Source organism: Xyrauchen texanus, chromosome 8, assembly GCF_025860055.1.
Source record: "Xyrauchen texanus isolate HMW12.3.18 chromosome 8, RBS_HiC_50CHRs, whole genome shotgun sequence".
NCBI lineage: Eukaryota > Metazoa > Chordata > Actinopteri > Cypriniformes > Catostomidae > Xyrauchen > Xyrauchen texanus.
In genome coordinates, this window is record NC_068283.1 from 47977091 (window position 1) to 47993114 (window position 16024).

Sequence of the window (16024 nt, forward strand, 5' to 3'; positions counted from 1 at the left end):
GGACAATGATGGTATTTTCGTATTACTCTTTAATTACGTTAGTTAATAAACTATTGTCTTTGTTTGTTACAGTTATTAAGTTATTATAAACTATAACCATTGCATTTTAAATATTCAGTGAATATATTACATGAATACTCATATTGTAACGTGTCCTATATTATCTGATTTGTTTTGTTTAAGCATTGTATAATGTTTTTAATTAGTTTTTCGTGACAGTTATTACTATTATTTTTTATTTTATTTTATTATTTTTTATTGATGCTCAAAACAGTGAAAAAACTAAACTAAAGCTGGGGGTGCACATACTATAATTATGATAATTGCACACTGACAAAACAAACATATAATGTTTTTTTAAGGCTTTTTTGTTCTCAGGCAGTTTAATTATAATTAGGTATTTTTCAAGTTCTTTCATAAAAACAAGAAAGAGAGGTTTAGCATTGGAACTTGGAGAGTAAGAAGATCATATTAATTTGAGATTAATCACAATAAAGTCGCTCCGTATGTCCACAAGCGCTCACGGGGCCGTGCTCGGGCACGAGACCCGCTGCGGGGCTTTATGACGTCATAGAGAAGGAGCGCTCGTCCACGGTGGAGAACAGACGGAACGGACTGCAGCGGAATAAAACACCATTATGTCGGATCCGACTGATTCCACACCGTGAGACAGACGAATGAACGGAATCGACAGAATAACGTGAGTGTGTGTTTTAGTGTTCTTCATGAAATCAGAAACATCACAATCCATCTACAGAAGACGCGACAGACCGGAATACTTCATTATCATAAGCTAAACTGATACATTATGGTATATAGTTATGGTGTGGTCTCGACGCTAGCGCAGATGAAATATCAGCTGTTTGAAGCGTCTCATCTCTTTGATTTCATCGTCATTATGCTGTAAGAACGAGCGGAACGGATTCAGCGGAGGCGCACCTGCAGAATGGAACGCTTTATCAACCCACACACAACATTAATGAAACTAAACATTAAGATGTATTTGCCCGATGGCAAGTCCGTGATCCGTTGATCCGTTCTGCATTTACCAGTCAGAATGAAGATAAATTAGGTCTAGTTGTAAATGGACTTCTTAATGTCTTCAGTTTAGATTGATGATCTCTTATTTTAATATTTGTGGAAATTTCAAACCGGCTGTTTTTCACTGTAATTTGTTTTATTTAGGCCTACACCATGTTTACAGGATTATATTCATATCCTCTATATACTGTCCATGCAGACACGGTGTTGTCTTTTGTTTACCATCCCAGATAGCACACGTACATCTCCGAGATGTCTGTTTTAGATCTTTGCATCTGGAGAGCATCATAATCTAATGAACATCTGCTAAACATCTTAAAAAGATCAGATTTACCAAAATTATAAATCATAAACATCGACATCTGCTGAATGTTTGAGTGACATCCGATACAAATACGTTTCATAGACATATTGCAGATCTTCCAGATGTAAACACACACATCAAATGGTCGTCTGGTTGATGTACGTGTGCTATCAGGTGTTTGCTCATCTACAATACATCTATAAGACGTTTCCTCTCTGATGTCAATAAGACGTTCAGCAGATGTTATTGAGACGTTTATGATTTACTGTATGTATGAATGTACTGTGTGTGCCCAGATAGCACATGTACATCTCTGAGATGTCTGTTTTAGATCTTTTCATCTGGAAAGCATCATAATCTAATTAACATATGCAAAACATCTAAAAAAGATCAGATTTACAAACACTTAATCATAAACGTCTCAAAGACATCTGATGAACGTCTTATTGACATCTGAGAGGAAACGTCTTGTAGATGTATTGCAGATGCGAAAAGAACCTAAAAATATATCTTCCAGATGTAAACAAATTCCTCAAATAGATGACTGGGGGATGTTTGTGTGCTGTCAGGGATGTGTCTATATAATCCAGAGACCCTGATAGCACACATACAACAACCAGACATCTATTTCAGGTGTGTTTACATCTGGAAGATGTATTTTAATTAGGTTGTTTGCTCATCTGTATTATGTTTATAAGAATTTAATCTTGGATGTCAATAAGACATTCAGCAGATGTTATTGAGATGTTTATGAATGTACTGCATGCGCCCAGATAGCACACGTCCATCTCTGAGATGTCTGTTTTAGATATTTTCATCTGGAAAGCATCACGATCGAATTAACATCTGCAAAACATCTTAAAAAGATCAGATTTACATACATCTCAAAGACATCTGTTAAACATCTTAAAAAGATCAGATTTACATACGGCTCAAAGACATCTGTTAAACATCTTAAAGAGATCAGATTCACATTCGTCTCAAAGACATCTGCTAAACATCTTAAAAAGATCAGATTTACATATGTCTCAAAGACATCTGCTAAATATATTAAAGAGATCAGATTTACATTAGTCTCAAAGACATCTTCTAAACATCTGTTAAACATCTTAAAAAGATCAGATTTACATTCGTCTCAAAGACATCTGTTAAACATCTTAAAAAGATCAGATTTACATTCGTCTCAAAGACATCTGTTAAACATCTTAAAAAGATCAGATTTACATTCGTCTCAAAGACATCTGTTAAACATCTTAAAAAGATCAGATTTACATTCGTCTCAAAGACATCTGTTAAACATCTTAAAAAGATCAGATTTACATTCGTCTCAAAGACATCTGTTAAACATCTTAAAAAGATCAGATTTACATTCATCTCAGAGGCATCTGTTAAACATCTTAAAAAGATCAGATTTACATTCGTCTCAAAGACATCTGTTAAACATCTTAAAAAGATCAGATTTACATTCGTCACAAATACATCTTCTAAATATCTGTTAAACATCTTAAAAAGATCAGATTTACATTCGTCTCAAATACATCTTCTAAACATCTGTTAAACATCTTAAAAAGATCAGATTTACATTCGTCTCAAATACATCTTCTAAACATCTGTTAAACATCTTAAAAAGATCAGATTTACATTCGTCTCAAATACATCTTCTAAACATCTGTTAAACATCTTAAAAAGATCAGATTTACATTCGTCTCAAAGACATCTGTTAAACATCTTAAAAAGATCAGATTTACATTCGTCTCAAAGACATCTGTTAAACATCTTAAAAAGATCAGATTTACATTCGTCTCAAAGACATCTGTTAAACATCTTAAAAAGATCAGATTTACATTCATCTCAGAGGCATCTGTTAAACATCTTAAAAAGATCAGATTTACATTCGTCTCAAAGACATCTGTTAAACATCTTAAAAAGATCAGATTTACATTCGTCACAAATACATCTTATAAATATCTGTTAAACATCTTAAAAAGATCAGATTTACATTCGTCTCAGATACATCTTCTAAACATCTGTTAAACATCTTAAAAAGATCAGATTTACATTCGTCTCAAATACATCTTCTAAATATCTGTTAAACATCTTAAAAAGATCAGATTTACATTCGTCTCAAAGACATCTTCTAAATATCTGTTAAACATCTTAAAAAGATCAGATTTACATACGTCTCAAAGACATCTTCTAAATATCTGTTAAACATCTTAAAAAGATCAGATTTACATATGTCTCAAAGACATCTGTTAAACATCTTAAAGAGATCAGATTTACATTCGTCTCAAAGATATCTGCTAAACATCTTAAAAAGATCAGATTTACATACGTCTCAAAGACATCTACTAAACATCTTAAAAAGATCAGATTTACATATGTCTCAAAGACATCTGTTAAACATCTTAAAGAGATCAGATTTACATTCGTCTCAAAGATATCTGCTAAACATCTTAAAAAGATCAGATTTACATACGTCTCAAAGACATCTGCTAAACATCTTAAAAAGATCAGATTTACAAACACTTAATCATAAATGTCTCAAAGACATCTGATGAACATCTTATTTACATCTGAGAGGAAACGTCTTATAGATGTATTGTAGATTAGAAACCAACCTAAAAAAGATGTCTTCCAGATGTAAAAAAAAAATACATCGAATAGACGTCTGGGTGATGTACATGTGCTATCAGGGTTTGTAAATCTGCTCTTTTTAAGATGTTTAGCAGATCTTCATTAGATTATGATGCTTTTTTTTGAAGATCTCAAACAAACAGAGATGTACGTGTGCTATCTGGGATGTAGCTTGAAGTGTAAGAACCACAGAACACGGTGCAGCTATCAAGTCGGTTGATATTCAGTTTTAGACTGAATATTCCATTTCTCTCCAGTCGGTGTCATTTCTCTTCTCTTGTTGAACGACTCAGAAAATATTAACCCTGAATTTCTGATATTATCAGATTTGGTAGTGCCTCATAATATCTCGAGACGACCGTGGTTGGCATGGCAACGCAGAGTCTCTTCCTGAAAGAGAATAATGAATCACACTGAACATGCACACTCACACTGATGGTGTAGATGGAGATGATGTCATTGCAGGACATCGGTTTATTGAATGCCATCACCTGGTTTTGTACTTATAAATTACATAGTCCTAACAGTTTTAATTCTATACCGGGCCTGTTTCAAAATGAACATTTCAACAGCGCTTTCAAACTAAGTTTCAGTAAACACAAACGTTCAACCGTGTTTCGGTAGGATCAATATGGCTGTTGGATGGTACATCAACGCTGCTGTCATTATTCATCACTTTATTCATAGATTTACATATCAAAAACTTTTGTGCTTTGTTTGAAAAGTCTTTAAGTAGTTAACACAAGTTGTATTATAAATTTGGCTTGATTTTGCTTGTCATTTGTTATTATTACAGAGTCCTTCCTATTGTGTATCCTGTGTTCTGATTGGCTGTCATCTCAGATGGCTCAGATTTGGAAGAGGGGTGTGCCACCATCAAAGGGTAATGACTCACTGGTTGGCATGGCGCTGGGGCCCGGGCTGGTGACGGTGGCCCCTGAGGGTCACAACAGATCGTGGGAGACCCCATTGGTCACCCCAGAGACGCCCATTTTCCTCATGACACCCGCAGCCCAAACCATCTCTGGAATCTTTACATGGACCGCACTACTGCTTACTTGCCAACAGGTAACTCACACACAGCTATTCTATTATAAATACATGATAAATACAATACAAATACTGACATTGTGTGTGGGAGTCTGGTTAGCATAAAGGATGATGATGAGCTGTTGCTCTGGCAACAGGTGCTGTGACATCAGAGATCAGAGGTAGTTGCATAGCAACAGCCTGCAGTGTGTGTGTGTGTGTGTGTGTGTGTGTGTGTTGTGATAGTTGAGCTTGTGTGAACCTGACAGACAAAATGGACACCTGCTGCATGTCACACACACACACACACACACACACACACACACACACACACACACACACACACACACTTTTAATTTCCAATGTGTGACCACTGTGACAGATATTAGGGAAAACTTGATCCAAAAGCAGTCTTACTGTATATGCACACATCTACAATACAAGATCTAACCGGACCTGTTTGTGAAAGTATATGGGAATAAAAAATTATCTACAACTTCTAAAATGACATCTTTAGGTTTATTTGAATGCAGTTAATAACTTGTTCATTTGAAACCGGCTGTTATTAAGTTTCAATAGCTTGTTGAATAAATAAAATACTATAATTTACTGTATGTGAATCAGTTATTTAAGCAGTTAAGATGCATATTGCATGTCTGATGGGTTCATTTACATTAATATGTTTCTTGCCACATTTCTCAGGCTTTAGAAGTGTGTTAAACGTGTGAGGGTGTGTATTCATGAAGTCAATTTAAACATTACAAAATGAATGCAATATATTATGCTCCCTGACCAGATGTAAATCCATAATAAGAAATGTTTCTACTGTACCAACGGACCAATTCAAGCTTTAAATGCCACCTCATGATTTGTCAGCAGGGGGCAGTAAGTGCAACTCCAGCTGTACATGCAACATACTGACAGCTGTGTGACTATCACACCTGGAGTCGCTAGTTTGAATCCCAGGGTTTGCTGAGTGACTCCAGCCTGGTCTCCTAAGCAACCAAATTGGGCCGGTTGCTAGGAGGGTAGAGTCACATGGGGTAACCTCCTCGTGGTCACTATAATGTGGTTCTCGCTCTCGGTGGGGCGTGTGTTGAGTTATGTGTGAAGCCTCCACATGCACTACGTCTCCGCAGTAACGCACTCAACGAGCCATGTGAGAAGATGCAGGGATTGACGGTCTCAGACATGGAGGCGACTGAGATTCGTCCTCCACCACCTGAGTCACTACACCACCACGAGGGCTTAGAGCGCATTGGGAATCAGCAATTCCAAATTGAGGAGAAAATAATACAGCAAACAGAAAATAGGGGAAAAGCTTGTTTTTGCTCCATAGGCTAAACATGAGAAACATGGCGCCATCTGGTGGAGAATATTAAAAAAGATAATTTTGAAGTCAGGACTCCGGAATGAAAGAACCAACATCTATTTCTTCTCTCTCTCTCTCTCTCTCTCTCTCTTGTCAGATCTACATGCACTTGCGGTATTATAACTCTCCGAACGAACAGCGGCATATCGTTCGCATTCTCTTCATCGTGCCGATTTACGCCTTCGACTCGTGGCTCAGCCTGCTGTTCTTCACTAATGAGGAGTACTACGTTTACTTCGACACAGTTCGAGACTGTTACGAAGGTAAGAGAGCATCTATTTCCACTTATTTTCTTTGTGAAATAGATTTAAGGGAGAGCGTGCCTGAAGTTGAGGACACATCTGGATATATTGGATCCTGGGCTGTGTGAACATGTAGTGTGACCATTGTGTCATCTTTGTTTACATTTCCTTGAGGTCTGATGGGGGTGTGGCCTGTCTCCTAGCAACAGAATGCTAATGAGCAACTTTATGAGGAGTTTATTGAAGAAAACAACAGAGCTTCCATACAAAGCAATCACCATATAACCAAAACCTCATTGATTGATCTGAACTGTGTCAGTGTGAGGAATGTGATGCGTTCAGTGTTTGAGGTGTTGGACATGTCTGCACCTGAAATATAGACACCACTGAACACCTGCAATATCAATGAAAGGTCAAACCCATCAATGGTTTATCTCTACAGCTGAGCTACTAAACACATGTCATTTGTGATTCTCTATCATTGTGTTTGTGCAGCGTTTGTGATCTATAACTTCTTGAGTTTGTGTTATGAGTATCTGGGTGGTGAGAGCGCCATCATGGCCGAGATCAGAGGCAAACCCATCGAGTGAGTTCACCTTTCTCTAGTTTGCTCAGTTTATATCTGAGTTCTGATATAACACGTGTTCTGAGAGGTGTGCTTGTGTGTGTTCAGGTCCAGTTGTGTGTACGGGACGTGTTGTTTATGGGGCAGAACGTACTCCATTGGCTTTCTGCGCTTCTGTAAACAGGTATCACACAACACACACATTTATGAGTCAATCAGAAATAAAGACAAAAGGAGAAATCATTTATAAATCCAGTTGAACTCTCAGATACCCAAGCATTGATGATGCATTTGCTTTTTTGTTGTTGTTTTAGAAAGCCACTGGCTATTAAAATGTTGATCATTTCGCATTTTTGTTTTGGAGTGAATTTTGGAAAAGTATTTTCCTGGCAAAATTGCTTTTTAGCCCCATATTAATTGAAATAAGTATTGTTTAATTGCTTTAAATAGTTGAAGTTATGCTACAGTGGGTCTCTGATGTGGGTTAAAGCACTGGTCCAATGTCACCGTTGTATTCTTGTTGGTTTTAAATGTATTTCAAAAACCTTTTTAACATATTCAACATGGTTTTCATGTGATGACTCTAAAACATCCAGTGGTGTACCCATTAATTACAATGTACAAAAAAAAATGTTCCTTCATTAAAATCTAAGGTCAGTTACCTTGACATTTTTACTTTAATTCACACACACACAAACAGAAACGGTCAGAAATCTAGGGGTAACCACCGATAACGACTCAATTTCACAGACCACAAAGACTGCACGATCATGTAGATTTACACTCTACAATATCAGGAAGATAAGACCCTTCCTCTCTGTACATGCCATACAACTGCTTAAGGCACTTGTCATATCTAGACTGGACTACTGTAACGCTCTCATTGCTGGCCTTCCTGCATGTGCATTATGGAGCTTTTCCACTGCATGGTACAGCTCGACTCAGCTCGCTTTTTGGGGTTTTCCCACTGTGGATAGTATCTGGTACCTGGTACTTTCTTTAGTACCACCTTGGTCGAGGTTCCAAGCGAGCCGAGCCGATACTAAATGTGACATCAAAATCCTTCAGATCACTGATTGGTCAAAAAGAATCGTCACTACCAGCGTCACTGGATTTGTGACATGGGACATCAACCCGCTAGTTTTAAAGTTAGCTACAGTGATAGCAGTATCATTTGTTCACGTGACTTTCAAATTGTAAAAAGAAATGGCTGTGCGCAAAACCACACCGTGGTCAATAAACGAGGTGCAGACGTTCCTCTCGTTAGCGATGCGTAACAACGCAATACTAAAGTCTTTCAGGAAGTGGCTACACCGGACCTACCAACAGTGTAGGGAAAAGTAAAAAAAATGAATAAGTGACTACAGAACCATCAAGGACCAAAACAGCCACAGTGGTTCAAACAGAAGAAAGTGGAAGTGGTTCAACCAAATAGACGCTATAGATGCTACGTTAACTCTATACTCTAAAGCTTCACATTATTTAGTTGACCCAATACTGAAAAGCTTCTAAAACAACCAGACCAATTTAACTGTTACACTTGTGTAAAATCACCATGAACAACTGCTTTATGCAGCACAATGAGCTAGTAGCTAACAGCTAGTGGTTGTGTTATTGTTTATGGTCAGTAATGTTTGAGTCGTGTTTAAGATGATGTCACGGCAGTAGAGGTGGCGCAACAATGACGATCGGCCTATAATCCCACCTACATTGAGGCGGCACAAAACTGCAGTGGAAAAGCAAGTGTAACCCGCACAAGGTTACTGGAGTGCAATCCTCTACTCCGCCAGAGGGTGGTGCAAATTTTCTAGCAACACTCAATTTTCCTTTCTTCCAGTGGAGATGTTGCGAGAAAGCATCATGGACTGGTTGAAAGGTGTGAGAGAGTGAGTTGAGCCGCATAACTCTGTGAGCACCTCAAGATACCTCCGATTGGTTTTTTTAGAGAGAGAGAGATCATCTGAAACTGACCCTGGCGGTCAGTGGCGAGCCAAACGCAGAAGTCGACATTGAATGGACCAAGAGCCTGGTGTGGCCAGCCGTGGCATCTTTGGAGCCATCATTATCCTGTTCCTTCCTTTGAGATACAGATAAGATCACACGTAAACCTACCCGGGTAGTGAGAAGAACATACATACTTCAAGAAACACACACACACCAAGAACTTTCATGGACTCAAAAGGAAGCAACTTTAATTTCTTTAATTCTGTTTGGAAAAATCTTACAAAGAGAGACGTTTTGTTTGGAGTTATTTCTTTTGGTTCCCTTTATTGTGCGCCTGTGCACTCAGGAAGCCGGCTTAGGTAGGCAGGGAATGTGAATAACTGTTTTATAATTTTGTATAATATATTTCTCAAACCTACCTCTTTTGTGTTGTCTGTTCTCTGCTGACCGTTTACTACTTCAGGCTCCGTTGTTTTACCTAGAGTTTCTCATATTAGCCCAGTTTTAATTAATAGCTAATCAAATTAGTTATCAGTTGCACTTACCTAGAAACACGGGTTACACAAGCTCAGAAAAGTAAAGCGAGCAGAGTAGAGTCGAACCGTAACCCCTGCAAATGATCCAGAATGCAGCAGCACGTCTGGTCTTTAATGAACCTAAGAGATCACATGTTACACCACTCTTTGTGTGTCTCCACTGGCTGCCGGTTGATGCATGTATTAAATTCAAGGCCCTGATGCTGGCATACAAAACAGTCACTGGGTCTGCTCCAGCATACCTTAAAACATTTATGCAGAGCTACGTTCCCACCAGAAGCCTGCGGTCAGCTAAGGAACGTCGCCTTGTCATACCAAAACAAAGAGGCACCAAAACACATTCCCGGACTCTCAGTTTCATCATACCACGGTGGTGGAATGACCATCCCAACTCAATCCGGGAAGCTGACTCATTCTGTCTTCAAAAACTACTTAAAACACATCTTTTCCAAGAGCACTTAACCATTAAACCAATAAAACATAATCAGACACAACATGGTGTTTAATGTGTTTTTATAAGTGTTTACAGCACTTCTGTCTCTCTCAGGCGACTCTTCAGTTCTGTGTGGTGAAGCCGCTGATGGCCGTCATGACCGTCATTCTACAAGCGTTTGGGAAATACAGAGACGGAGACTTCAAGTGTGTCGATTCGCCCGTACAATCACACAAATATAAACACACACATATCAGTGACTGAAGAAGGATTAACCGCGTTCTCTCTTTCTCTCCTGCAGTGTGGCGAGCGGTTATTTATACGTGACGATCATCTATAATATCTCGGTCAGTCTCTCTCTCTACGCTCTGTTTCTCTTCTATTTCTCCACTCGAGATCTGTTGGAGCCGTACTGTCCCGTACTGAAGTTCTTCATGGTCAAATCTGTCATCTTCCTCTCATTCTGGCAGGGTGAGTTCACTGATTCATCCCAGATGACTTATACAGTCATTTCACACTGCAGTTGAGAGAGAAAGTGTAGCTGAGGATTTAATGTGTCATATGGATAAATTATATAAATGATGTTTCACTGGTAATTATCAGATGCACAGAAACATTTAGTCTTCTCAGAAATGACCAAATATCTCAAATCTCATTGGACAGAGAAACATCATGTGACAAAAACAGATTTAGCAGTAAAATCTTCCTAATTTGCCTTCATAGAAAACAGCTTAATGTGTTTTATTTACATTGTAAATTACATTTATTCATTCTGGAGACACTTTTAGGCCACAAAACTTACCATGCTACCTTATATAAATGTAAATATTAGTAATATTTAATCTTAATAAGTGTTGGGTGTAATCTGATTACAAAGCGGGTCTAATTATTGTTATTTTTAATCACGTTTTTACATCAGGTTTTTCAAACATTACATTTCATGTGGTGTGTTATAGAGCTGTTTGTGAATGTAAAGTCTGTTTCACAAATCAAAGTACAGGACAAATGGAGTTATTGAACCGATTCTGAACACCTGAAACAGGTTGTTAGTAATTCCAGACTTACTTCCTGTACTATCCTACGTCATTTGGTAACATAAACCCGCCTCTGGTCTTCATTGGCTGCTCGAGAACAGCTTTGACCCGCCCTCAAACACTACACTAAGCTGTAGACCAATCACAACAGACTGGGACATCTGGCCAATTAGAGCAGAGTATGCTCTCTGAAAGGAGGAGTTTATAATTAATGCTTTAGAACGGACCAATCAGAGCAGAGTAGGCTCTCTGAAAGGAGGAGTTTATAATTAATGGTTTAGAACGGACCAATCAGAGCAGAGTATGCTCTCTGAAAGGAGGAGTTTACTATGAATGCTTTAGAACGGACCAATCAGAGCAGAGTAGGCTCTCTGAAAGGAGGAGTTTAGGATGAATGCTTTAGAACGGACCAATCAGAGCAGAGTATGCTCTCTGAAAGGAGGAGTTTAGGATGAATGCTTTAGAACGGACCAATCAGAGCAGAGTATGCTCTCTGAAAGGAGGAGTTTAGGATGAATGCTTTAGAACGGACCAATCAGAGCAGAGTATGCTCTCTGAAAGGAGGAGTTTAGAATGAATGCTTTAGAACGGACCAATCAGAGCAGAGTATGCTCTCTGAAAGGAGGAGTTTAGGATGAATGCTTTAGAACGGACCAATCAGAGCAGAGTATGCTCTCTGAAAGGAGGAGTTTAGAATAATGAATGCTTTAGAACGGACCAATCAGAGCAGAGTATGCTCTCTGAAAGGAGGAGTTTAGAATAATGAATGCTTTAGAACGGACCAATCAGAGCAGAGTATGCTCTCTGGAAGGAGGAGTTTAGAATGAATCCTTTAGAACGGACCAATCAGAGCAGAGTATGCTCTCTGAAAGGAGGAGTTTAGAATAATGAATGCTTTAGAACGGACCAATCAGAGCAGAGTATGCTCTCTGGAAGGAGGAGTTTAGAATGAATCCTTTAGAACGGACCAATCAGAGCAGAGTATGCTCTCTGAAAGGAGGAGTTTAGAATAATGAATGCTTTAGAACGGACCAATCAGAGCAGAGTATGCTCTCTGAAAGGAGGAGTTTAGAGTGAATGCTTTAGAACGGACCAATCAGAGCAGAGTATGCTCTCTGAAAGGAGGAGTTTAGAACAGTTCATTGAACGAGTCGTTTTTGTCACTGGGGAAAAAAAGTTATTGCAATTTAAATTATGAGCAAGTGAAAGTGTTTTTTGAACTTGGATGCATGTAAATCTATTGTAGGAGACCTTCAAAACAAAATTAGGCACATTTAAAAACTATAATAGGTGCTCTTTAAGTGTATTACTTGGGTTACACATATTACTACAATAATATTATTTTACACATTTAAACATATTAATATGTCGGTTTGTGTTTCTGTGACCGCTACAATAAGCAAATAATTTCAAAATGTATGCATTACATAAAATCCCATAATATTGAATATATAGTAATCTTTAATAACATAAAATAAAATGAAAACCTAAATATTATAATTTGTATAAATTATTTTTGTTAAAAAGAAAGAAATGGAATTTGATGTAATTTTGTAATGTAATTTAAATGCATTAATCTTAAAGAAGTAATCAGTAATTTATTGTCGATTACTTTATTTCGAGTAACTTGCCCATCACTGATGTAAATGAATCTACAGGTTATATGTTAAAACTACAAAAGAGATTGTTACGTGTGAAAGTGTTGATAAATGGGAATACTGTATAATCGTGTGTGATGCAGGAATGCTGTTGGCTATTCTGGAGAAATGTGGCGCGATTCCTCGGATAAACTCTCCTGATGTCACAATGGGGGAGGGGACTGTTGCCGCCGGTTACCAGAACTTCATCATCTGCATTGAGATGTTCTTTGCTGCGCTAGCGCTCCGACACGCGTTCACATACAAGGTGTATATGGACAAGAGACTCGACGCTCACGGTAACAATCACACGTCACATTACACTGCTCAAACCAGCCAATCACAGCCTGAATTACCGGTCATGTGACCAGCAATAGGCCGTTACATCCAGCACAGTACAGCCAATTAATAATGCAAATAATGATCAAGATGTTCACGTGTTTCTTCACCTTTATCATCACTTAATCCTTTACATTTCTGATTTCAACCCTAATTTGTTTCTTCTCTTTCTGTCTCAGGTTGTATTCCAGTCTATGGGCAGTACGGTAAGTTTACTGTGTGTGTGTGTATTTTATCTTCTCTATGTTTTCAGTGTGTTTTCACTTTGAATACATGTTATATGTCCCTAGAGCGAATCATTCATTTGATTTAATTAATAAAGTATCTTTCATTGTGCTTCATTTGTTTGCTCAAAATAACACAACGCTACATTCGGCAAGTTTTTCAAAGCTTAAAGACCCCATGAAATCAGACTTTTGTGGTATTAGTCCACGTGTGTTCAATGTGACGTCATCCGTATGCTATTGTGCTCGTAAAGATGACAATAGTGACTGAGATTTACACATTTAAAATGTACAGTTTTTCTCGCCATGAAAATATTGATAATTCATCTTCCACTCATATCCTCATGTTTGTCCAATCAAATGCTCTCTAGAATGATAAAGCTCCCCCCATATATTATAAATGCCATCTGATACCAACAAACAGTAACAAATCACGGTTCACAGCTGTGATGTAACTGAAGCCGATTAACTGTTTTATACATGTGGACGACCCTTACAATGGCTGCGTCCGAAACCAGGAATATGCTCTCCTCCGGAGGCTGTATACGAAGACAGGAAGTGATTAAGGCACGACCGAATCCAATGTTCATGTCACATCCTGTCTAATGAGATACCAGCATCTGATCGATTGTTGAAAGCAGCATTGATGCATCCTTCACTGCCAATTAAATCCCACATTCAGTCCAATCGAACCACAATGAACAGACGTTACCTTTAGTGGACACCAGATGGCGATAATCAGTGGCTGGTATCCTAGCAACAATGTGACGTCATGCTGCCCCAGGAGCCTGTCCAAAACCAGTTTCCAGTCATTGACTGATAGGGCAGCGATGCAACAAGAGTAATACATTAAATACATTATTGGTGGAGAGTTTGATTTATACCTGCTATTTGAGTCTTTCAGATTCATTCAGATTCACTTACAGATCCGTTCAGTGACCGTTTCTGCACATATAATATAATAAGTGTTATAATAAGTGTTATTTGTGTGTTCTGAGCGACATTCCTCATTCCTCGCACCTCATTCACAAACAAGATGACTGAAACACAGTTTACTGATAATGAACGAGTGAACCAGTACATTCAGTTCATTGAGACTCAGTTATCGACTGATTCACTGATTCGTTCAGTGGGTCAAACCAATGATATGCTAATGGCTCACGCTAATGTCAGTCTTTCTCACGGTTCAAACTAGAGCTCATTTGACTAGAATGAGTGAGACTTCAGTGAATTCTCTCACTTAACAGATTCATTTAAAAACACTGAATCATTCACGGACGAAACATCGCTAAAAAACATTTCATGGGGTCTTTAACAGAACTAGTGAAGTACCTAATAAACACACATCTGTCTGTCTGGCAGGACACTGTGCTCCCATGAGTATCTCCAGCAGTCTGAAGGAGACGATGAATCCGGGCGACATGTTTCAGGATGCCATTCATAACTTCTCTCCTGCGTATCAGCAGTACACACAACAGCGTCGAGCCGAACCGGTGACCCGATCCAACAGCACCAATGAGAAAACACTGCTGCTCAGCTCCGACGACGAGTTCTGACACACACACACACACACACACACACACACACACACACACACACACACACACACACACACACACTCACACTCAGAGGCTCTGTTTCCAACCCTAGTGACATCATAAACATCATAAACTATTCCAAACCAAAATCTATGCTGCGTTTTAAGGTTATTTATTCTTTGCGGTTCGCTTTAACCTGTATATTATTGGTTGTGTACAATATGGTGAGTTCACTTAAGCATATCCAGTGTTACAACAACAACAACTGATTTTGGCAACATTCATAGTTTCTTTGTTACTTCAATGTATGACATGACGAAAGCCCAGCTGAGATGTCGGAGCTCCTCATGTGCACTTAAAGCAGCAGGAGTTTCAGTAGTGAGATGCTGCACCTGTTGAGCATTTCACATAACTCATTAATGAGATTCCCTTTTAGTTTGTGTGCTGCCTAAGAAGTGAGTAGACATCAAGACAGCTCACTAGTGTTTGGAACAGAGCTACAGAGAGAGAGAGCAAGAGAGAGAGAGAGCAAGAGAGAGAGAGCAAGAGAGAGAGAGGGACAGAGAGCGCGAGAGAGCAAGAGAGCGAGAGAGCAAGAGAGCGAGAGAGCAAGAGAGCAAGAGAGAGAGAGAGAGGGACAGAGAGAGAGAGCAAGAGAGCGAGAGAGCAAGAGAGCAAGAGAGAGAGAGAGGGACAGAGAGAGAGAGAGAGAGCGAGAGAGCAAGAGAGAGAGAGGGACAGAGAGAGTGTATATTGTTATTATAGTTTTTATTTTTATTTGATTTGATTCATTACCTGGCACCTTATTTTAATTCTATCTTATTATTATTATTTGTCTTGTCATTATCTGTTTTGTGTATTAATGCTTTGGCAATATAGTGTAAACACAATCATGCCAATAAAGTACTTTTAAATTGAAATTGAGAGAGAAAGAGAGCTAGAGAGAGATAGAGAGAGAGCAAGAGATCGAGAGAGAGCAAGAGAGAAAGAGAGAGCAAGAGCAAAATTTGGCAATATTGTATGTAAACACAATCATGCCAATAAAGTACATTTAAATTTAAATTGAATTGAGAGAGAGAGAGAGAGAGAGAGAGCAGAGAGAGAGAGAGAGGAACAGAGAGTGTAAGGCGAGAGAGTGAGAGAGAGAGA

General features: G+C 38.6%; 1 protein-coding gene across 1 annotated transcript; it reads left to right on the forward strand.

Annotated features, from left to right (window-relative positions):
* Positions 1 to 553: 553 nt before the first annotated feature.
* LOC127647912 (transmembrane protein 184B-like) lies at positions 554 to 15965 on the forward strand. Its single transcript, XM_052132438.1, has 10 exons — positions 554 to 700; positions 4779 to 5050; positions 6481 to 6646; positions 7121 to 7211; positions 7299 to 7374; positions 10218 to 10309; positions 10405 to 10574; positions 12879 to 13073; positions 13293 to 13319; positions 14700 to 15965. Exons 2-10 carry the CDS (start codon positions 4826 to 4828, stop codon positions 14891 to 14893), a joined length of 1236 nt encoding a protein of 411 aa, XP_051988398.1. The 5' UTR covers positions 554 to 700; positions 4779 to 4825; the 3' UTR covers positions 14894 to 15965.
* Positions 15966 to 16024: the final 59 nt, after the last annotated feature.

Bases quoted from the DNA above. Each gene is read 5' to 3' on its own strand.
- LOC127647912 (XM_052132438.1), top strand. From the start codon at position 4,826: ATGGCTCAGATTTGGAAGAGGGGTGTGCCACCATCAAAGGGTAATGAC. The intron at 7,375-10,217 runs GTATCACACAAC...TGTCTCTCTCAG, and splicing joins TTCTGCGCTTCTGTAAACAG to GCGACTCTTCAGTTCTGTGT. The intron at 13,074-13,292 runs GTAACAATCACA...TTTCTGTCTCAG, and splicing joins CAAGAGACTCGACGCTCACG to GTTGTATTCCAGTCTATGGG.